The sequence below is a fragment of the Apodemus sylvaticus genome, chromosome 10 (genome assembly GCF_947179515.1).
Source record: "Apodemus sylvaticus chromosome 10, mApoSyl1.1, whole genome shotgun sequence".
NCBI lineage: Eukaryota > Metazoa > Chordata > Mammalia > Rodentia > Muridae > Apodemus > Apodemus sylvaticus.
In genome coordinates, this window is record NC_067481.1 from 101,807,874 (window position 1) to 101,831,949 (window position 24,076).

The 24,076-nt window shown below is 44.8% G+C and overlaps 1 protein-coding gene across 2 annotated transcripts in view; it reads left to right on the forward strand.

Annotated features, from left to right (window-relative positions):
* The first annotated feature begins 4,597 nt into the window (after positions 1-4,597).
* Positions 4,598-24,076, forward strand: part of Rbfox1 (RNA binding fox-1 homolog 1) — a 368,464-nt gene continuing 348,985 nt past the window's right edge. For both annotated transcript variants that reach the window (XM_052195049.1, XM_052195050.1), the window contains exon 1: positions 4,598-4,696. In XM_052195049.1, the coding sequence (XP_052051009.1) occupies positions 4,598-4,696 (99 nt within the window). The remainder of the gene's footprint in view (positions 4,697-24,076) is intronic.

A 24,076-nucleotide genomic window follows, 5' to 3' on the forward strand; every position in this document is an offset into this window, starting at 1 on the left:
CCACCCACCTATCCATCCATCCATCCATCCATCCATCCATCCATCCATCCACCCACCCACCCATCTATCCATCCACCTATCCATCCACCCACCCACCTATCCATCCATCCATCCATCCATCCATCCATCCATCCATCCATCCACATCTATCCATCTACCTATCCATCCACCCTCCCACTCATCCATCCATCCACCCACCTACTCACCCACCTATCTATCCATCCATCCACCCATCCATCCACCCCTCCACCCATCCATCCATCCATCCATCCATCCATCCATCCATCCATCCACACACTTAACCATTTGTTCATCCTGCAAAGTATTTTCTGAGTATGTCTTATGTTACCAGGCAGTGCATTAAAGCCTGCATGTCCAGTAATCAAGGATGGAGGGGAAAATCTCTCCAGTTTTGCAGCATTAGAAGTAGCAACTTCCCATTGCTGTTTGGTGGATGGACTCCAGAGCACTCCAAAATCCATCTATTAGATAACCCTGCACCTTGGAATCAGATGACAAAGAGCAGGAAAGAGGGGTGGGGGGGGGGCTCTCTGGAAGCTGGCATTGCATTTTACATAGCTGGCTAGTGTTGACTGCAGGCTCCCCACGCCCTCCAGCCAGCATCCCCTCACCTCACTGGCCTCTTGCTTGTTTCCCACAGCACCCAATCTCGTTTCTGTTGTGGTACATGGACTACTTGCTTCTCATCTTTCTTGCTTATTTCTGCCCCCCCCGCCCCCCCCCCAACACACACGCTTGAAGATAAGCTCTATGATGTGAGGGATCTTTGTTTGTCCCCCCCTGGGCCAATCCAGCTCCAGGGAGTGGGGCAGCTCCATGGAGTGAGGTTAATACTAACTAAATTGCATTCAAGTGTTGCAAGGCAGTCAATCAAAGTGATGCTCAGGACAGAGAGGAAGAATAATCAAGTTCTCTAAAGGGGTTTCCTTTATTCTCACTTGACTTAAGACTGAGCCTATGCAGTCACCTTTATTTAAATTTGAACATGGGAACCAAATTTGGGGAAGCTTTATGTTGATACAGTCACTGAGCTAAGACAGGGATTGGAATTACTTATCCAAATGTCCTTCCTTTGGTCTTACCATAGTCTTTTTCACTCTGATACATGGAAACTCTCACGCAAAGAATCCTTTAAGGTACATTTACTGTGTTGACAGTTTGAGGAAACTATAAGAAAAGAAAGGAGTTATAAAGGACTTCTTTCATTCTCTTAACTCACTAACAAATTTAGAAGAGAAAGGAAAACAAAATGTTGTGAATACAATTGTTCCAGTTAAATATGAGCTTGGGCAGTTGCTCTCAAATGAAGTTCGGTGTGAAGATGTTGTTGTTGTTTCATAGTGTTGATTTTTTTCTTAAGCCTTCTGGCCTCCTACAGGGCATCTGTAGGCATTCAATTAAGGGTCCTTGTAGTCAAAAGGCAGCAGGGCAGCCTCTGAATGCACAGACAACACGTGCACTCACATCAACTCCAGTGCCTGGGAGTCTTCATAGAAAGAAATAATCACATTGTCTTCTCTCTTGTCCCCCATTAGCTCACACAGAAAGAGTCATCCAGGAGTAAGTGACATGGAATTTCCTTTTTATGTCACTGAGATGGAGTTCAGGTTCAGCATCCCTGGATGCCACCTTGAAACCCTCACCCAATTTTGTCATCACGATATCAAAAATAGTCACAGAAAAAATAGACGCCTTTTGATTTGGGGTCCTTTTGTGCTCGACACTGCAGTTACCCACAGGAGAAAAAAAAAGTCATTCTTCTGTCCAAATGTCTTCTCATGGACAAAGCGCCCGGGAAAAGAGGACTTAAGCTAGTTGGTCCAGAGTGGGGAATCTGCTTCCAAATAATTTTCACTTGATTTAGAAGGGCTGGGAGCCTTCATTGATGGATTCCCAGTGTGACTGGTTCTAAGCCGGAAGTCTAAGCGGAAGAATGAGTCATTACTTCACAATGGGTTTGTAGAAACTCAGTCCCCACTGGGAGCTTTCATATTGGAAGGAAAGAGGCTTCTTCGTGCAGGTGAGCACTGTTCACAGCTCCTTGCAAGATGTATTTGTTTTTCATTAAACCATTCAGATAAGGTCTTATTAAAGTGCCAGGTTTTACTTATCTCATTACTTATGAAAATGAGCTGGAGAGAAATTTCTATCTTGTTCTTGGAAGACTGTAGTTTTTCCAGTGTCTGATTGAAAAAGAAAATCTTTGCATTTCAAAAAAAAAAAATGTTTGAAGCAAAAGAAAGAGGCAAGAGAGACTGGAAAGCCAAGAGCTCTCTGCCTGGCCTTTCATTCTTTATCATTGGTTCACGGAATTATGAAATAAAACTAAGTACAGAGATGGAAGGTAAGGAACGAGGTCCTGGAGGTTTGCCTGAGTCAGAGCCTGTGTGACAAATGCCACTGATTTCTGAGACAACAGGCAGCAACCCTTTTTCCTTCTCAGAACAATCTCTGGCAGCCCTCTTGCCCCCACCCAGCCCCAGCAGTCATTAGCCCTTGCTCTCCCAGCCCTGCCGAGGGCTCACAAAGGGTTAAACAGGCTGCTGAGTGGCTGTTGAGTTGACCGGATACAGGAGCCCCAACAAAGTAGTCTGAGGAGTGGGTTTGCGAGGTGGAAGGTGGTAATAAGCACTCAGTTAGGTTGGGACCCAGTGGAGACATTATCATTCTTGATACCTTTTCAGAAGAACAACCCCTCACAGTAGGATCAGTCCTTCCCTTTCCATCAGAAAGCATTTGATTAGCGTGCTAAAGGAATTGCGTTTTTCATCTGACTGGGAGTGTGGGGAGCGCCCATGGGAATGGTGTTTGGAGTGGCCAGTCAGAGGGCCCTGCCTCAGTGTCCCCTCTTGAAAGAATCATTACCCATCTTCCCCAGGAGTGGCTCTGCCCTGCATGGTTGGCACCGACCCTCACTGGGATTCTTTGAGAGAACCAAACAGCCCAGGTTCTAGCGAAGCCTTGCTCTGAGAATGAAAAAGAAACCCAATCTCTAGCTCAAAATAAATCTGTATAAAATATTGCAACTCTTCCTGATCATGATTTTACTATTTCCAGGATTTTCCCCCTTGTGCGAATCAAGGACGAGTTAGAGTCTTCATATTTTCTCTTAATTCACAGATCACATCCTTTTTTATTGCATAAAGACTAACGAAATCTACTAATGAATAATTATTACTTCATAAGATAAAGGGGAGGGGGAAGATCCGCCTGCAAGAGTAGAATGTTAATTTGACCAACGAGTCCAGGCAAGAGGGGAAAATATAAAATAAAACCATTTCAATTTGTTCTTTGCTTCACACACAATAATCCCTTACCAGACAAGGACTTTTGCCCACCTCTTGCATTTATAATTTGAGAAGACCAAGGGGTTCTAGCCTGGAATGAGGCCCCTCGAATTCACCTCGAGTTGGCATTTTAGTGTAACAGCTGCGGTGGATTCTCTGGTTTAGCCCCCGGCTTGGGGCTGCCCAGGAGAGGCTGGGGGTGGGGGGTGGGGGGAAAGCAGCATCCCGAACACCGCGGGTGGCCCAGGGACCTCTTTATTGCCCCCTCCCCCCTCAGCACCCCAAACCCTGGCTTGTCCATCACCCCCGAGCTTCTTACAAAAGGGAAATCCCTTTTCATGTGTTTATTTGCCAACGAGTCAAGCAAACAAACCACGGACTGAAAATCTCCCGGACTCCTCAGGGTCCCAGCTGAGCAGTCTTGTTAATGGTCCAGCTCCTTTGATTGCTGGAGATGTGGGACGCTCATACGCTCGCTCTCCCTCTCCCTCCCCTCGAAGAATTTTAGCAGACAAAATTTAAATTTTGGCGAGTCCCTTTTTAAAAAAGAAAGAAACGCACAACCCTGCCCCTGGACCTCCTTGGCAAATGAAAATACTCCCAGCATCAGCACCAGGCGGGTGAGCGACAGTGAAGCTGTAAGTCAAAATCTCTCTCTCTCTCTCTCTCTCTCTCTCTCTCTCTCTCTCTCTCTCTCTCTCTCTCTCTCTCCCTCCCTCCCACTCCCCCTTTCCCCTCTCCTCTTCCTCTTTCTCCTTCTCCCCCTTCTTTCTCCTCCTCCCCCTCCCTACTCCATCTCTCCCTCTTTCCTCTCTAGCATCTCTATCAGAGCATCTTAACCCTCTGTCTTTCATAGAAGGCGACTTTGACCATTCTTGTCATCTTTAGGGGTGGCGGGTGGGGTGAGCGCTCCAATAACAGGCCCAATAAGCCGAGGGGGAACCAACACTACTTCCCTGCCTCTCCAAGAGTCTTTAGTTGAAGGCTGATGAACGCTAGGTACTAGCAAACCCGAGGGCGAGGAGAGCGAGGAGAGCCAGGGAGGAGGGACTCTCTTGGGGTGCGGTGGGGGGGGAGGGAGAAAGAGAGAGACGAAAGAGGAAGAGAGAGAGCAAGAGGGACATCCACTGCTGTGTGAGTTAGATAATCAGCAAAAATTAAAAAGAGGGGAAAAAAGCTGTAGCGACCAAGCAAAAGGGTTTAAAAAAAAAAAAGGCAACGCGATTGTAGATTGTATGTGAGCGTCTCCGCTCTCGCTCTGCGGGCACCCAGAAGCGGGCACCAACGCGATGCAGCATCCTCTGACGGGGGCCACCTGCGTGGCACTCCCCAACGTGGGCATGTGTCCCCAGCTCTCGTGTGCCTTGACTTTTATGTACTTACAGCAGGTAAGACGCGCCGCTCTTTCCCCGTGGTGGTGGCAGCTTCTTCTCAGCTTACCCAGACTGGGTACCGCTTCAGTCGACTGAACGTTAGGGGGGCCTGGGTTGGGGGGCTCAAGAATTGGGATGAGATGGGGTTGGGTGGGATCTGTTTTTCAGTGAAGTCGTGATGCTATTATAATTCACCTGTCTGAATACTTTGTGAACGCTGATTTCCAACCTAAGGGACCGGGAATTTGAAAATGAAAAAATGTTTTCTTCTTGTGTGCATCTTTTCTCATGTCAGAAGTCCCAGAGGGGAAGGGAGGGGAGATCCTCATCATGCTGAGAGAGTTTTGGGGCTCTGTGAAGACATCCAGATGCTTATACTTTTAATTCAGCTGTTTGAATGATCGAAACAAAGTGTGTGTGTGTGTGTGTGTGTGTGTGTGTGTGTGTGAGAGAGAGAGAGAGAGAGAGAGAGAGAGAGAGAGAGAGAGAGAGAGAGAGAGTGCTTATCTATCCATCTATCCATTCCATAAGAATCAGAACATTGGGATTTCTGGAGCTTGATATCCCCTCCTTAAAAAAAAATTATTTTTAAAACTCCCCACTATTGGGTGGATGTGGTCAGAGGCTGTTTTGACTGGCCATGGTTTTGTTTGCCTTTCTCTTGGTTTCTGCGCCCCGAGCCTGTCCCTTCCCTGGCCAGTGGTCTCACTAGGCATGTCTGTTGGCCACATTCCCACTCAGTGCACATCTGTGACTTTTTTGGATTCGGTTCTTGCTCTGTGTATCTGCTCTAGACTTCATTGGGTCTCCTCGCCTCTTACTAGAAAGGCATCTGCCTAACGCACTACCCCTGGGCTTTGGAAACTGCCTTGCACTGCCCTGCAGGGAGGCAGGCCAGCTGTGTCACGGGGCGGGGCGGGGTCTGTGGCTGTGAGGTGGCAAGATCAGCTGGGTTTTGTCTGCTGCTGAGAATCCAGGACCTGACTCCCAGGGGCCTCTGTCCTGTCCTGTGAAGTTCTCACTGGGGTAATGGTTTTGCCTGCCTTTCTATGAATTCACTTCAACCATATGCTTGGTTAACGTGTGTGTTAACCAAACTTCCTTTGCCAGAATTGAGAGGTCCCCCTTTCCTCCAAAGTGTCCCACTCCAATCTGTGCTTCAAGAATATATGTCTTCATAAAATGCCGAGGTTCTAGTTTGAACATTTGGGTAATTTTGTTATCAGCTTGGTTGCCTCCAGGAAAAATGTTTCTTGCACACATTTACTGAGACGAGTCTTTTTTTCTTTTTCTTTTTCTTTTTCTTTTCTTTCTTTTTTTTTTTTTGAGAATAGTCTTTTAAAAAGCATCGTGTGAATGAATTGGTTTATGCTTGTATTTGTTTTATTTTGTTTCCTGGTTAGTAAATCATAGCAGGAACCTTCTCTTAGAAATGTATTGATAATGTGTGATTCACCAGGCTCTGCCATTTCTTTGCCTCAGCTGTGAATGTGTGTCAAGTGCCTGTGTGTTTCCATCCGTTTTCCACCACGAGAACATCCCAGTAAACATTGCTTCAGATGCTAAACCTCAGTTGGACTGAATCAAATTATTAGAATAACCTGAGCTTTTTTTATCCTATATTAATGTCTTTCATTTTATTTGTGAATCAATTGGAATGATGTTATCTAACGCGTAGAATGAGTGCTATGGGTTTCCTTGATGCCTGCCGCGTTTCCGGTACGTATGTGTTTTAATTAATTTGTATTTGCGACTTCATCATTAAACTGGTTTGTTCATTTAAGGAGAACTTAGGGAGGAAGACAGTGACTTTGAGCAAGAAGCCATTCTTGCTGTGAAAAGGAAGGGTGTAGCATATAGGTCCAAGGTTCCCACTACAGAATGCACCTGCTATGGAGAGGGAGCCTCACTCAGGAAGCACTGGCAGCCATGACAAATATTTAAAGGTAGCTAAATCAACAGCACCACTCCCCAAGAAGGTGATGGGGGATGGGCTTTGAAATAAGCTCTCCGGTGTTCTTTTCTTGATACTTTCGAGAAAGTGGTTATAACAAAACAGCAGGTCACAGGGTCAGAACACATACGAGTGACAGAGGTATGTCCCTTACGGAAGTATAAGACAGATATTTATTTTTGATTGTTCTGGTGATAATCAAGGTTTTTAGCCAGTGCCTCCCTCACTATCAGAGACTAGTGCCTTGGAGTCATCTCTTCTGGCCTTTTGATGCCTGGATTTAATGTCAGGATCTTGTGCTATTGTTTTCAGTTAGCAGTTCAGACAGTTGGCTGATTTAGAGAGAATTCGGTCCCTTTAATCCACACAGGGCACATACGAGTGCATACTGCACGTCATCTGTCAGTATGGGATTACACAGCCTTTTCTGCTATTAGTCTATAGCTAGTATTGCAGATCCCCATTTGATGAGCAGAGACCTAGTTGGAACTTTCAAAGCATATGGATCAAGTAGACAAATCACTTATGATTAACAATACCTTCATTGGAAGCATTTAATTTTGTGTGTAGAAAATGACATACCTCACAAATCTTTGTCATCCTAATCACCAGTTATATAAGAAAATAATTAAAATCCTCCTTTCTTATTTTCAAACATTTTTCATGGTGTTTTTATCACCGTGCCTGGTCTCGTGTGTTAGGGGCAACTGGTGTTCACTGAAGCACCTTGGAATGAAGTTTCATGCAGGAGCTAATTCCTATCCAGGTCTCAAGGAAAATGACTTGGTTCAGTGCTTTCTTTGGCCTGCGTATCAGCATCCTCTCCTCCTTCCTACACTCTCTCAGATTTGTCCTTAAGACATCTCATAAAAACAAAAATCAATTAGTATGCCTCAGCCTTGGGAACAGACACCGAACATACTAGTGAAAAGCAGCAAAAACCCTTTGCTACAAATATATTATTTATTCAGACCAGCGAAGTGACATCTTTGGTATTTGCATTATTTGATTTATTGTGTCATTTATTTACATTTTCTAGTAACTCCTCTTTAAGTAGATATTTTGTTGAAGTTTATGATTTCTTCTCACCCCCCTTTTCTCTCGTCTGTCTCCTCTTCTTCCTCTCCCTCCTCCCCCTCTCCTCTTCTTTCTCCTCCTCCCCACTCCTCCCTCTTTCCTAACATCCAAGCTATTACAATAGTTGGGAACTGTGATATGGGATAAAGCTTGGTAGCCCTTTTGGCATCTAGGTAATCCAGCCAATGACGTCATCACTTCCATGTATGTATGTCTGTATATATATATACACACACATGCACACTTAAACACTGCCGGCATGTAGCATGGGTTTATTGCTGTAGCCCACTTCTAGATAGAAGGGGTGAAGGGCTAAAGAAATGGCAGCCTTTTTTCTTGCTGCTCAGGCAAAGCACATACTTCAGCTTCACAGTGGCCCTTTTCTTTGGCTCCTTTGATGGTGACATCTTCCTACAACTAGTCTTCCAGCTTATTTATACTCCCAGTGTAAAATCCTTCCAGAATTCCTGACTGGGTACTCATTTACACATTCTTGCTCTGAGGGAAAATTCTGAATTCCAGCTCCAAATTTGGAGCTTATTATCAGTGAGATCAAAGGAAAATATATTTTGTTTGCTTAATAGAAAACAGTGCACACACACACTACAAGCACTGGTGCACACCACAGACACAACACATAAACACACTACAAAATCTCCTAAGTAGAGGGGAAGAAACACCAGACACCCATTTCTTGGGGGCAGAAAACTGAGACCACAGGCAGGACAGACACTATGCTTTGTTTTCTGATGCACATGCCAAGCCCCAGACCTCCAGAGCTGTATTTTACAGAGTTCTGACTTCATAAAGAAAGCCAGTAGCAAATACGAACTTCCTGCTCCTTCTTCCTAACCCACCCTCACTATCTCTGGTTCTGTTCCATGAAGCTTTCTCATCTGTCAAAGCCTGTTCACTCCCAACCTTTTAATCAGCCCAAATTTAACAACTAGTCAAATACTTAAAATCCACATTAAAGAGGGGAGGGGAAGGGGCCTCTAAAGCAGCCCATACCACTGTCAATACCCAAAGATGGGTCATTTTTCCCAACCTAATAGTGATGCATGAGCTTTGTTTTAAATAGTGAAGTGGTTTGTACAAAGGGTAATTCCTGGTAAATGAAGCCATTGCTCATGGTGGACACCTTCAGATCGAAAGCAATTGAACTGAAACCCGCACATCAGCCCTTTCTGTCTTTAATTAGAAAGTGCTGCTCAGTGTGGAAACTCACTGGGGTAGAAGGGCTTTCTAACAGAGGTTGGATGGTAGTGGGGTTGCAGGGGCTGGCCTCCATGCACCAGCCACGGTTATAAATTTGGGACACATTAGGTAAAGCATAACCATTATGGCTGCGTAGGAAAGTTCAATTCTCCTTGCGTGTCTCCATCTAATGATTTACGGAGGGGACAAATGACACTTTATCACATTTTTTCTTCTTGGCTTAATCCCATACTGATTTATTAGATAGTACTGTGGATTGGGGGTAGTCAATAGTGTCAATAATGCAGAAAAGAATTAGGATAGATTATCTTCATGTCTGAATTGTTTAAAGGGATCTAAGTGGCTAGAATGAGCACATTTGCAGGCTTGGCTAGCTGTTTGCCAGGAGACGTCTGCCTGCCTCTGTCTTCAGATATTGTCTGCTATAAATTGTTTGATTAACGAACCCTGCTGTTCCCCCTCCCACCCCCCACCCCCGGTCTTTTCTAACGAAAGAAAGAAGGTATGTGTCACCATTCTGAACAGGGTGAGGCCCCGTGTTCACTGGACTGGGGTATTTCTTTGCCTCACCCCCCTGGAGAGAAAGGTGTAGTGAAATTGGATGGCTGCAGTGTTACCTAGATTGCCTCTTCGTTGAAGGCACTTAAAGCAACCTTCATTTGCAGAAACCATAAAGCATCTGTCTGTCCACAGACGGGAGTCTTCTGTGCCATCCCTCTCTGTCTGCCATTTCGTGGTAGGTTGTGTGTGAGAACGTGCAAGCCAGCAGCTCTGCCTGAGCTGGGAAAGGAGAAAGCCTGTGTCATTAGTGCTCACACACCATCTGTTTTCCTTACAGCTGGCCCTTGAGTGATTGTCCGGTAGCTGATGTGCTGAGGGGAGACAATTGTTTTTTAGGGGTTTCTGATTCATTTCACCAAGCTCCCTGCCCCAAGAGAAAACATAATGCTTGTTTATTCATACTGGCTAGTAAAAAGCAGTGTAGTTTATCAGGCAAATCATGGTCTTCTGGAAGAGAAAGACATTGCGGCATAGTAAACAAAATCAGGTTGGCACATCTGTGCCTAAGGGGGCTGGTGATGGGCATGGGGTGTCATCCTGAGAAAGAGGCAGGGCTGGCAGACATGGACATAATTGTCCCATCTGTGGAGACTTCTTTAATGGACATGGAGAGGTGTCCCGGTGTGCTGCTTAATTCAATTAAGACAAACATAGAAAGTTCCATTCATCAATAAAGTTTCCTGTTTCCAGTGCTGCTGGAGAGAGTCCTGCAGGGCTGAGCGCTGGCCTGTGGCTGTCACCCTGATGTTACTTGCCTTTTCTGGTTCTATTGAGGAAGGAAGGGTCTGTGTCAAATAGGGTCAGCTCCTGGGCACCATAGCTTAGAAGGGCCCTGGCTCTTTTACCAAGCTGAGTGCAAGTAAGTTGGGAAAATGGGCAGTGGTCACGTCCTGTCCTTACAGCTGGAAACAATTAGGAAATGGCTTACCCGAGAATCCCAAATTCAGTGGCCAAGCCCTTCATAAGGTTAAGGAAGCGACCATGGTGGAAATGTGCAGAATCCTGGCATGGCTTGGGAAGTTGTCTCTGTTCTTCCTACGCTATTGCAGCAATGATTGTTTGTTGTTGGCTGAGAAAAAGCAAAAGACAATTTCCATCCATTGCCTGGGAGCCTCTCCTTTGGATTCCTCTGCTGCAGATCCTCATTTCTTTTATTTAAGAAGTGTTTGACAGTGTCCAGAGCATCTTCTTAGCTTTGCAGTGAGATGGCTGGGGTCTTTCAGCTTTTTCCTAAATTTCACCCACAATGCCTCAGGGCTGGTGTACACTGAGGAAAGCTCTTCAGAAAAGAGAGCAATAGATGTGTATGTGTGTCGGAATCTTAGAACAAGGAGACAGACTAGCCACCACCCTCAACTTGAGTCTAATGCTCAGCTGAAGTATAGTCATTTGTTTCTGTGAAAATTGTTTCCAAATGTTGTTGCTATTTCAGAATGTTACACAGTGTCCATGCTTTTGTGGGGCTGAGGCCCCAGAAAAAGAATGCATGTGGATAGAGATGAACCCTGAAAATAGCTTCAGATTAGGGGAGTGTAAAGTAGGAGATGAAGAGGATGAGGCTCAGGAGGTCTCTGGAGAATTGACTGTTCTTCTGACTGTAGGTGAAGAATACTGCCCTGGGAAAAGTTAGAAAATTCAGTCTAGGAATAACAAAAAAGCAAGAACATCGTGGGGTTGGGGGATGACAGTGTAAGAGGTCATGTGCTGGCTGTGCAAGTGTGAAGACCTGTGCTCAGTACCCAGCACCTGCTGGAGGAGAGGACCAAGGACATTTGTTGGCATATTCTGAAAACTATGGCACTGTGAAGGCAGGGATGCGAGGACCCTTGGGTCATTCTAGCCAACTAAGTTAGCTTTCCAGGACAGTTCCAAGCCAGGGAAAGACCCCTGACTCCAAAGAAAATGTGGGCAGTGCCTGGGGAGTGAAACAGGTTGTCTTCTGACCTTCATGTGCACATATGTACATGTAGCAGCAAGCATATCACACACACACACACACACACACACACACACACACACACACGCAGACAAGGAATTATTCTCACCTACGACAGCCACTGTGGCAGTCTCACACTTAGACACATAGAGGCATCAAGCAGTGGAAACAGGTCATACACAGAGCCGTCAGTCTCTAAGGGCAGAGTATGGGTCTGTCTTGTCACATCATTTTGAAATGAGGCACAGGGTGGAAAGGTGACCTATGGAAAGAAAATCATTCCAGAATTGTAGCCTGGTGCCTGTGAGGTGTGGACCCAAGACAGGGACAGTAAGGACGGCAGGGCTTTGATCAAACTGCTAAGTAATCATATTCAACAAGAGGCACCAAGGCTCCTATTGACAACTATGTAACCATGTCAAGGAACATATATGATGAGAATGAGACAAGCATGGTCCATTCTCTCCCCATCTTTAGATATTTAGGTATGCTTAAATAGGCAGCCCTTTCCTGGTTTTTACCAACCTGTTCATTACTGCAGATGACATTATCTTTACTAATTTTGAAATAAACCTACATTTAAGAGGGCAAGTACCCTTGCCTACTTACAGTGGTGATACATTTTCCAGTATCCATGGAAATCAACAGTCACTCCCATAGTTGCCCACCAATTTCAGGTTTATAGAGTGCCTGTGGTGTGTGTGTGTGTGTGTGTGTGTGTGTGTGTGTGTGTGTGCTCATTTATTGTGTCACTTGAGGTTAGACCTCAGGCTTGACAAGTTAGGTAAGTGCTTTACCACTGACCTTCATCTATCTCTGGGCCTCCTTCTACATTTTAATCTGAAACAAAGTCTTAGTACGTTGCCCAGGCTGGCCTTTAACTTTGGTTCCTCTGACCTCAATTATCCTCATTGCTGAAATGGCAGGCCTTGGCTACCACTACCCTCTGCTCATTGAACCCCCACGGGGTGCCAGAGGCCCTCAGGAAGCAAAGCCTAGAGCCTCTGTCTCTGGGAGAGTCTTAGCATCCTTAACCATCACAGTACTGCATTTAAACACACATCATCTTGGTCCATAGCGCGTTTTAGGAATCTTCTGTCATACCTGGGTTAGAATTGCATCTTCCTTTCTTCCTTCCATCATCCCTCCCTCTCTCCCTCCCTCAATCCCTCCCTCCCTCCCTTGCTTCCTCTGGTCCATTATGCAGAGAGAAAGGCTATATAATTAACTTACATCTCTCTTTATGCCACCTCTCCATCCCTCTGCCCAGACAGCAGCCGACAGTAAAGGAAAGACATCCTTTCCTTTACTTAATGATCAGAGTGTGCAGAGGTTTCTAAGGCAGTGGACTGAGTCCGAAGGCTGCTGCTACAGTCCTTAGCTCTCACCAAGGCCCTGGTGGCTAGACACTGGCACCTCGGTTTGATATTTTTCTCTATGTTGTTTCAGTACACACATAAGAGGAAGCAGATCGGGAACGTGGTACACTCAGAAGGCCAGGGTGTGCGCTCAGAGACTTAATAACTGTTTTTTTTTCTCTTCTCTGGCTATGGAAACAAGTACAGACACCTTTTAGGATGTAAGGGCCTCAGATTTCCCTGGACTCGGGAGTAAAATACAAGGAGGCTTTTGGATTAATGAGTCTTTTCTTTCCCTTGGTGGCAGATGTTTGCCTGGCACTCACCTGGAGAATGGGGATTTTTTTCTTATTGGAAATAGCGGAAATGGCACTCCTTCCAGGAGAACTGCTTTCTGAGCCGCTGTTTGGTAGCCCTCAGCTCTTCGGAGAGGATATGGGCTCTCTCCTGATGCCCCTCTCCTGGAATACTTCAGGAACAATGAGCAGCAATTATGGAATCTTAGACAGGGAAAGCATGTTTCCAATTGACATGCAAACACTGGTTTTTCCCTTAGAAGCCTGGGTATCCAACCCTCCAAAGATGGACTGCAAAAAGCAGGTCTCTCTCTTGCCCTTGTGTAGAACAGGTTCTGAGGTTTAATCCCAACTCTGTTATTCATGAGCTGATCTGACTGAATTGAGCCAGTCACTTAACTTGATTTGGACCTTAATTGCTTCTTAGGAAAAAATCGAGACAAGAATAGTCATTTTATATTGTTCTTGATAAGGTGAAGTGGGTTACCACTCAGGGCTTGAGATGCAGCAAATAGCCCGGAGATACTCAAGATATGCAACAAAACAAAACAAAACAAAACAAAAAACAGATCCTAATGTAGCCATTAAGAGATAGAGAATTGTTTTAAGGTAACAGAGGACGGGCTCCCAGAAGCTTCCCACTTCTATTTGTAGTTCTCCTGAATGGGAATACCTATGCACCCGGCGCCTGTTGAGGTTACAGGTACCAGCAATTGAGGGCCACTCTGGGTCTCTCATCTATCTTGCCTTCTCAGTTTTCTGCTTTCCTCTTCTTTTGGGTCTTTCCTGATGCTGGCGGTGGTTGTGATAAGGCTACATAGCTCAATTAATGCTCTATGGCAGGAAGAAGGAAAGTAACGATCATCCCGCTCCTGTCAGTAGCAAAGTTATTTACTCTCCAAAGCTGACAGAATCACACTGCAGGAGCTTCATTTATGTCTATACAGAATGTCGTGGTGCCCCAGTGCTGGAGACTCGGGACATGCTGATGCGGATTCCAATAGGCTTCAACACAGTGAGCTCAGACACAGGGAGGCGGGAACGAGGGAGCATCAGGGCAAGCCTTGGTGGGGTTGGGGTGCCTGCATCACTGACTTGGGTACCAGAGTAAGCGCCCTAGCTAGGGATAGCTAAAGCTGACAGGTTCATTCTCAGTCCTGCAAGAAACAGAAGAGCTCCTGCTGTCTGATTGTTTGTCCCTTTTATTCTGGGTACATAAGAGCAAGGTAAGGGACTCAATTTGGGTCACTCCTGGAGTTTCTGGAAACAAAGGCATCTCTGCGCTAGCTTCGCCATCTATCTCCTCTGCTTAAATGGGCTGACAGGCTCACTCATCCAGATAATCTGCACAAAGCTATGCATTTGTTTTTCCTCTTTCGCGTTCTCTCTTTTCCCCCAATTTCAACACCTTCCTTCCTCTCCAAGGAGTCCGAGCAGGAGCTGCTAAAAGGGATTGGAGTCTTTGCCTGTTGGTGCAATTTCAGTTCTTTCCACTAGGGGTCTCTGTGTCAAACTCGGGATTCCCTCGCCTCCTCCCCCCCCCCCCCCCCCGCCCCTGCGCACTTTGTTTTTATGATTGTTATATCCAGCCCTGCCACCCCACCCCCGCCCCCTTTTCTCTTTTTGGATCAGTTTAGGAAAGGAAGCCCTTTCTGTAAACAGGAAGAGATACTGAGAGTCCATTGAGGGGACCAGAGAATTTTTGCCATCCTCAGCACCATGATGACAAGGGCATAATTAAAATAGTGACATAATCAATAACATTTATGGAGTCCTGGGTGGCAAGAACATGACTCAGCATATTTACGTGGATTATCTCTTTTAATCTTATATACAGGCCTCCAGGGAGTTAGTATATTTACTTCTTCTTCTTCCTAGATTTGATTATCATTTTCTTGGCAAGGCAGGGGCTTGCTTTGAAGTACAGCCTGGCGTCCAACTTATAGCAATCCTCCTGCCTCAGCTTTTCTAGTGCTCCGATTATAGTTGTGCAAGTCTAGCCCAGGCTTCACCTGCCTATCTACCTTTCTTTCTTCCTTCTTTTCTTCTGTTTTGTTTCTTCCTGCCTCCCTGGCTGCCTTTTCTCCTCTCTTTTTATTCTTTTGTTCTTTAGCATAGAGAACAAAAACCTTAGGTGGGAGAGTTGATGTTTAAAGTCACAGAGTGTTCTTCCTCCAGACCCCACACCTAGACACTGCTCTGCAGTGAGCTGCCTGTCCTGCCTCACCCTGCCATGGAGGCTTCTGGTGTAACTTTATTTAAGAAGCCCATGCCAGGCTGTTGGTCCCAACAGTCCCACAGACCACAATGCCCCTGGGCTTTGCTTTCAAAGAAGACTTTAGAAATGGGGTTGTTCTGAGCATCCTTCCTCCTCCAAGCAGATTCTGGTTTCACACTAGTTAGCATTGTGAAGCTCCGCCTCCTTAGCCCAGACTGGTCTCAAGCTCCCTATGTGATAGTCTAACTTTAAACTCACAGCATTCCTCCTGCCTCGGCCTCCTGAGTGCTGGGATTACAGGCCTGAGCCATGTGATTTCATCTTAACTCATTAGGGTCACTGGTTTGTATTTCAGGACACTGAGCAAGGCTTGTATTTACAGAGGTCTCAAAGAGAAAAGTGCGAGGCTTCCAGGCCACGCCCACTGACAGTGATCGAGTGCATTTCCGCAAAGCGATTCCAGCCCCCCAAACCCCTCCTTGAACCAAAGCTCTTCAGCAAGCAGGGAATATGGTTCCTGCCTGACTCCGTCTGTATTAATGATTTATAAGCCACACTGCTGCTTTTGTTCACGAGCAGGGCCTTGTCCTGTTCATAAAGGCATTTCGGGGAGTGGGGTCCTGGCTGGCCATGCTTTTAGCTTGCTGCTGTGAAGGCTGCTTCATAAATCAAAAGAGCTTGGTACTTTACTGCCTCAGAGCTCTGAGACGGTGTGTGCATGTGTGTGCAGCAGCCTGAGTGCTGTGTGCATGCACAGGCCTGGGAGAATCAGATCCACTGAGGGGGGGTCGACAGCTTTGCCCTTCCACACAGAATGAAGGAAGGGGGGGATGCTCCTGGTCCTAGGAGCTCCAGGGTGGAGGGGTTAGCTTCCTAGGAGCTTCCTGGCCCTGCTTGCCTCTCATTTGATGCTTAGGCTCTCCAGGGTTGATCCTGAAAATGGTCTGATGCTACTTTGTTAGCATGAAGAGACACAACCCCATTAGAATCCCCTTCTGCCTGCATCACCAGAACCTGCATTGGAGGCAGGAAAGGAGCTGACTGAAGGCTAAGGCCACTGATTCACTGCAAGCCAACACAGCTTACTATGCTTTTAAAACAATGGCTTTGGGGATGTTTTTAAGAATTACTACAATTTCATTTACTCACCAGAATGGAGTTCTGCCTTGTTTAGAACAAGTGGGAGTGTTTTTTTTATGTGGGCCTGGAATGCTGGATCTAAGAAACGTCTATGAAGCAAGCCGTAGAGCACTCTGATTTTTAAGCCCGGAGGTTGTTTGTTTTGCTTTTAATGACAAAAAGAAGTTATGGTAGCACGGGTTCTTTGGAGTTATGAATTCTTTCACGGCATGCACAGAGAGCAGCATTATGGTTTTGTTTGTCTCTTGGTTTGTTTTTGTTCTGGACTGCCTTTTTTTAATTCTATTTTGTGTGCCTGTGTTTTCCCTCCCCATTGTAAAACTAAGAACGCAAAACAAGGGTAAGACTGAGTAGGAGCTTGCAGGGAGAAACAAGAGTATTTAGAAAATTCAAGCAATACTTTAAGTATTCTACCCAAAAAGGTGGCTTTTGGGTAGATGAAATACTGAATTTCCAAGTACTGTTACTAGAAGAAAAGAAAACATCTATTTAAAGCTCGTAGGAAATAAGCCTGCTCCTCACGTAAGAATCAAATGTAGAAACTAACGCGGGAGCTCCACTCTGCCTCCCGTTCAAAACGAGGGCTTGAATCTCTTTGTTAAATATCAAAATTTGGGTGCTAACTGGTTCCTCGTCAACATTTATGCTGATGAAAAAACTACTTTTTTTTTCACATGACCTCATGTGCCAGTCAGCAGTCATGAAATTGAGACCGATTCGTTGAGAAGGGCTGACTTTCCCTACACCTCTTCCTGAAAAGCAGAGGGTACGGTGAATGTAGATTTACATAAGTAAAGAAAAGATTTTGCCCTGTTTCTTCAGGACCGGAAATACGGTGCAAATACAATACAGCATTTCAGACAGAGAAAGCAGGTGCCCAGAAAGGGACTCCGATGATCCTATTGTGCGTGTCTCTGTCTGTGTTTGTCCTCTATTCTATGAACCCGCCAGTGCCTCGTTGTCTTTAATTATGTCTACGAGGCACAAGACGGCAGTCAACATCTGCTCCTTTGTTTACTTGGCTAACATATAGCTTTGATGGCTTATTAAACAATCTATTTTTCAAACCCAAAACAGAGAAACCAGCCGAACCCATATTATGGCATTCTATAAAGACCCATTATGCAATTAGCACTTGGGATTTGTGCAAAGCTGGTGATTCACCCAAATAAACATCCCTCTGTTCCTACAGCTTTTGATGGCATCGTGGAAAATATCAATTTAAAAAGAAACACATAAAAATCCGACCACATTTCCTCCTTCATCATCATGCCTAGCAAGATGATGATGTGTGGATGGGAGAAGTAGATTCTTCACTCATTTATAGCATGTGTGTGTGTGTGTGTGTGTGTGTGTGTGTGTGTGTGTGACTTTCTCAAATGCTTCTTTTAATTCAAGCCAGCAATCACAATGGTGTACATGACAAAAATGTGCAGCTATGGAAGACAGATTTCTAAGAGTTTCTGGGTTGCTATAGAAGAAAAGAAATGATGATTTTTAACCCTTAGTGGGATATTCTTAGCACAGCATGATCTAATAATAAAACCTATCCAGACGGGAATGGAAGAGCGTATGAGGCCCACAACAGCGAAATCACTTCAGAGGCAGCTAAATGACTAGGTGCTTAGAGGTGCTTGCTGCCAAGACCAACCACCTGAGATCAATCCCCAGGACCCATATTGTGGAAGGAGAGGACCAATTCCTGCAACTATTCTTTGTCCAGCTTTGTCCAACACCCCCTACACACACACACACACACACACACACACACACACACACACACACACATGAACGAGGAGGTCTGGCTTTGAATCCTTATATATGTCACAAATCTTATAGAACTATCTATTTGGAAACAATCATGAACTGTTGCAGAACTTGGTTTCTACATTTGAGCAATAGAAACGGTTATAGGATAAGGAGCAGAGCATTGTCAGGAACATAACATGAAGTGGGTTGTACTGGATCCAGCATGGGATATAACTCCAGGCAAAAGTCTATAAATGTCTACACTCTCAACTTATTGGTGGTAGTAAAGAAAGAACTGGTAGTAAGAGATTTTAATGCCCGAGATTCCATAGAATTGAGGGTTTTGGTGGTGGTGGTGGAGACAACACTGTTGGCTATGCAGTGGAGGTGAAGTTGCTGGTGATGGTATGGATGGTGAAGTAGCATAATGGACTAGCAGGTGACAATGGGAATGAACATGGTGATGACGGCGAGGTGGAGCTGAAGATGTGGTGGTCATAATCAGAGAAACAGAGGTTTCAAAGAGTATGGTCGAGGAAATGCAGGCCAACACCCTCTTGTTGATCATGGATGGGACAGCAGATTGATGATGGTGACTGTGGTTGAGCAGCTTGTGGTAAGACTGAGATGGTGGTGATGGTGGCTATGATGTCATAGAAGGTGATACTGGAGTCAGAGGTGGTGTTGGTTGTAGGTGACGATGTTCATGGCAGTAGTGGAATGATGTATTAGTAGGTGATGATGGAGATAGAAATTAGGGTTGAGGTGCTCATAGTGAGGTCAAGATGGTAGTAATGGTGGCTATGGTGGGAGGGCAGGAGTTGCTGTGGGCAACAGTGATCAATAGGCAATGACAGTAACACTTAGAATACAATGTAGTTGAAGAGTTTCACCTATGAGCCCAAGGGTGCCATTTTCCCTTAAGTGCATGCTCTGTTTTTCTCACCAGCAAAAATGGAGCTATGGTACTCAAGCTCAGTCACTGTGAGACTGAACCAATCACAGGAGCTAGGGTACTCATGTTTGGTCACTGTGAGACTAAACTGACTCATATTTTAAAACAAATCTGAATCCTTGCTGCCCTCAACAAACCTGTGAACACAAAGAGTGTTGGTTAAACAAAGTGCTGGCACATAAGATAGTCTCAAAGGCAGAAAAGATACCTCAGGGCTTCTGTCAGCTTCTTGCCTATTCATTTGGCTTTTCAGAGCAGGCAGGAATGGCCACCTGACCCCTCCCTCCATGAGACCCATCTCTATCTCCTCCTGTGTTCTGTGTAGAACAGGTGTGTGGTGCTCCAGAGTTCTGGTGGAGTGCAACATGAAAAGAAGACTTCCAGTCATCATAAAAATAACACCAAGGCTGCTCTGCAAGGCAGGCAGATGAACATGCCGCTAGCCAGCATGATAAAAAGCTATAGCAAATGTTGGGTCCCAGTGGGAGGGAACAGACATATGGGAACCCACTATATTCAAAGTGGACACCATTGCTGACTTTTAAGTGATTAAGGCAGACTATTCCAGAGCCAAGGTTTTGGTTTTTTCTTTCTTTCTTTCCTTCCTTCCTTTCCTCCTTCCTTCCTTCCTTCCTTCCTTCCTTCCTTCCTTCCTTCCTTCCTTCCTTTTGCTCTTTCTTTCTCCATTCTAATTTTAAATCCTTTAGTTCCCTTTCAGCCCCTTGTTCTATTTTGGTCCTAAAAGGCGCATTGAGGCCAGTCATGAAGTCTCCAGGGAGGTAAGATCTGCATGGTAATCCTGAACCAAATGTATATCCTGGACTCCGTGAAGCTCCACCTGAGCAGTTAGTTGAGGGAGATGAAAGCAGATAGAGAGATATATTCTGAAGTGCTGATTGTTGAGCTCAGACCTGCCTGTGATGACTGGGTATGCAGAACTGCTGGAACCTATGCCAGGTGTGAGCTTCCTAGCATCTGTCGAAGAGACAGGCAACCCTCCATGCTAGGCATTATTTGAAGATATATGGACAGAGGGGCATCTGTTTTCTGTCAATGTTTATATGCCTGGGAAAAAATAGAGGGGAAATTGTGCCATCGGTATGACATAGCCCTAAAGCAGTGGCCCTTCTCCAGAAGGATATTTTGGAATTCTCATTTACTGCCCACAGATCCCTTCTGGGAGCTTTGAGCTTTGAGAATAAAGCTGGTATATTATGTGGGTACATGAATGAGGAACAAGCTCCTCAGTGGTACCCAGGAAAAGGAAGAGAGGACCAGGAGTCAGACAGCTGCGATATTGAAGATGAGACATATCATTTATGTAGCCTGGAGTGGTTCCAGGGCTCTTCTGTATAGAAAGCAGCCCTCTCAGTACTGGGTACTGCTGAGGTGTGAAATTGTTAGAAATATTGAATCAAAGTCTTCTGGTGATGTGAATTGTATCCTATATACATTGAGTTCTATGGAAGTTTTTGCACCAAGGGTATGGGTGACATAGGTCTAGACTCCCAGTGCTCTATGGGGAAGCAGAACAATTGTAAGTTCAAAACCAGCTTAAAGTCTATAATATATACATATATATGTATATATTATATGTTATACATATAATATATATGTATATGTAAATCAATTTTGCATTTAAAAATGAGCTAGGGCTAGAGAGATGGCACAGTAGGTAAAGTGCTTGGCATATAGGTTTGAGGATCAGACTAAGATCCCTACAACACACTTTAAAAAGCCAGGCATGGTGGTACATCCAGGAATTGGTGGTACATCCAGTTGCAGACCTTGGGGCTTACTAGTGAGCCAGCTTAGCCTTATCAGGAGAATATGGGACTCCTGAGTGAATCTGTCTCCAAAACAAGGCAGAGGGTGCCTGAGGAATGACACTCAGAATTGACTTCTGTCCTTTAGACACTGCTCACATATGACACGTATACACACACATCTGCATACACATAAATGATAGGCAGATATAGATAGGGGTATAGAAGAAGATAGGTTAGGGAGGGTAAGTAGATGAGATAGATAGAAGATAGATAGATGATAGATAGATAGATAGATAGATAGATAGATAGATAGATAGATAGATAGATTGATTGATTGATTTGGGCCCAATTTGCTGTTTTGGTGTGGTTTGGTTTGGTTTGGTTTTTGTTTTTTTCTGTGTAGCCCTGGCTGTCCTGGAACTCAGTCTGAACACCCGGGATGCCCTTCAAACTCAAAGCTCTACCAGCCTCTTCCTCCCAAGTGCTGGACCTAAAGGTGTGCTCCACCACTGGCCCACCCAACTTCCCTTTTCAAATGTATGGGTTTGCTGTATTTCCCAGCCATTTTTAGATTCTGAAATATGTTAGTTGTGAGGGAAGGAGCCCAATTCGAGCAAAAATGAGGATTAATTGGTTCAGGAAAGATTATTGCATGAGTAGTCACTTAAAGTCCTGATATTCTACTTAGGTTGTAAACACACAGGGTCATACTAAGATCTTGGCTTTGATACTTTAAAATGGACTGATACCCAGGAGTTGTTAAATACATAGTTATATTCTTTAGTGAACACCTCACCTAAGAATAGGCTCACTCTCAGTATATAAGAGAATTAATTGAGTTTCAAAGAGGTTAAGTAACTTGTCAAGGGCAACACAGATGGGAAGTGCTAGGGTCAGACCCTGGCACCACTCTCTAAGTTCACAGTCAATACATATATTATACATTGTCGTTATGATAGAAAATTAGGTTTTTTAATGAGTAAATTAAATATCTTAAGGAAACACACACACACACACCTACCTTCTTGAGATTTTTGGAAACTTTGAGTGAGTTATATAACCTCTCTCTGCTCAGTGTCTCTAACAGATATATAGGTTTAGTTACAGGATTTAGCTTATAGAGTTGTTATTAAGATTAAATGAGTTAATAAACAAGAAGGTTAGAAGGTGCCTGGCAAATAATAAATAGTGTCCATGGCTTGTTAGAAATGATCTAAAAATAGATTGTAATGTAAGAGCCATAGAGGAAATGAGGCCACTCAGGGTGGCTCTGCCTCTGATGTCCCCAGTGTATCCCAGAAGGACACTGCTAATCTGGGAAGTTGGAATCCCACCTGTCAGAGGCTCTTGCTTCCCACCAGCTGCCTAGCCATGACATTGAGGAGACAATGTCCAGCTAATCTCCAGTGGAGTCCAAGCCAGCCAGCCCAGTAGAAAGTAGCTCTGGGCACCTGGTTTCTATGTCTTGTCCTGAGTCTGTACTGCACGAGTTGTGAACACAAGCATGTATCCTTCTTACGCGTCCCTCATGTGACTGGGTGAGTGTCCTGAGATGCTTGCCTCTTCTCTCTGGTTTGATTATACTGTTATCCAGCCTGAAGCTGAAGGGAGCATTCTGTCAGAAGGAAGGCGTACCCTAGTCCCTCCCCATGGTGCTTTTGTTTTTAGTTTTGCTTGATGTTGCTGTGACTACATCTCCTGACAAAAGTGACTTAAGAGGAGGGATTATTTGGCTCACACTTTCAGGTTATAGTCCATTTCTTTGGGATACTGAAGTCATCAGATTCTTGACACACTCAGTCACATCCACATCTGAGAGCAGAAAGAAAGGGGATGCTCGCCCACTTGTGCTCAGCACATTTGTTCTCTTTATGGCGTCCAGGAACCAAACCTAGGGAATGGAGATGGCCCTTTTAGAATTTCCATATTTGTTAGCATAATCAAGACAATTTATCAGATATACCAGCAAGCCAACCTGATCTAGACAGTCCATCCTTGAGACTCCCCTCCAAGGCAATTTTAGATTGTATCAGCTTTCTTACCACCTTGAATTCCTACCCCTGTCAAACTGTGGATGGACCTTCCAAGTAGAAGCTCTGGGTCCTCAGAGGCAGAGGACCTGCAAGCACATCAGCCTAGTCTCACTCACAGAAGGTTGCCCATCTGGCTCATTCATGTGAGTCACAATTATAGTATCTCATTCTGTATACACCCAGTCTTTCTAAAATCTGTAATCTAAAAATCTTACATCAAATCGGAAGACTGCTCTAGAGTCCACAGGTGAATCTCAGAAGGAGCAGACATTACACACATACAGTGAGTGACATGGAAATTTCCTTAGTGATGTACAATTTTCTGGGATGAAGATGGAAATATTCAAATGGCCCATGGATGACAAATAAGAACTGGGAATCATTGCTTCAGCCCCAGGGAAGAAGTTACTATGGGGAAAAAAATTAAGGACTATCAATGGAGCCACAACATCTCCCAGGGAGACCTAAAGCAGAGCTAGCCAAGCTTTTGGCTCCAATGAGCCATACTGAGAAAAAAAAGAATTGATTTGTGCCAACCTGTACACCTCCAGTTGCAAGTCTACTCACACATTCACTTCTTGTGACATGTGTTGTCATTTACAATGTCCATGCTTGGGAACCATGTGATTAAATTGCAAAAAGAAATATTAATTGCAGAAAACCAAATCTCACATTTTAAGTAGGCCCACAATTTTGTGAGGGGCTGCATTCATAGCTGTCCTCAGCCACACGAGCCCACAGGTTGTAGGTTGGACAAGCATGTGAGGATGCCTTCCTAGGGTGTCATTCTTGTGATGGCTCTCTTCTTCCAGGACAATGCTTTCTTACTGTTTTCTAGCATTGACTTCTCTCTCAGGTGCATTGGATGGCCTGCTGTTAGCAGCTGATTTTCAGCTTCAGAAGAGTCAGCAAAATGGTAAAGGTCAACTTGTCTGTGAGCATGGACGTCCTCTGTTCACCTTTGCCATAGCAGTGTGTTAACATGTAATTATCATGAGAGTGGTTGAGGTTGAATGAGAAGCTGAGGGCTGAGAATGCAGAGTCCATTCATGTTCACCTTGGCCTAGGCCCATGGCTCTTACAACAGATTAATAGATACCATATGCCAAGAATGGCTTTCACGGTTGTTGA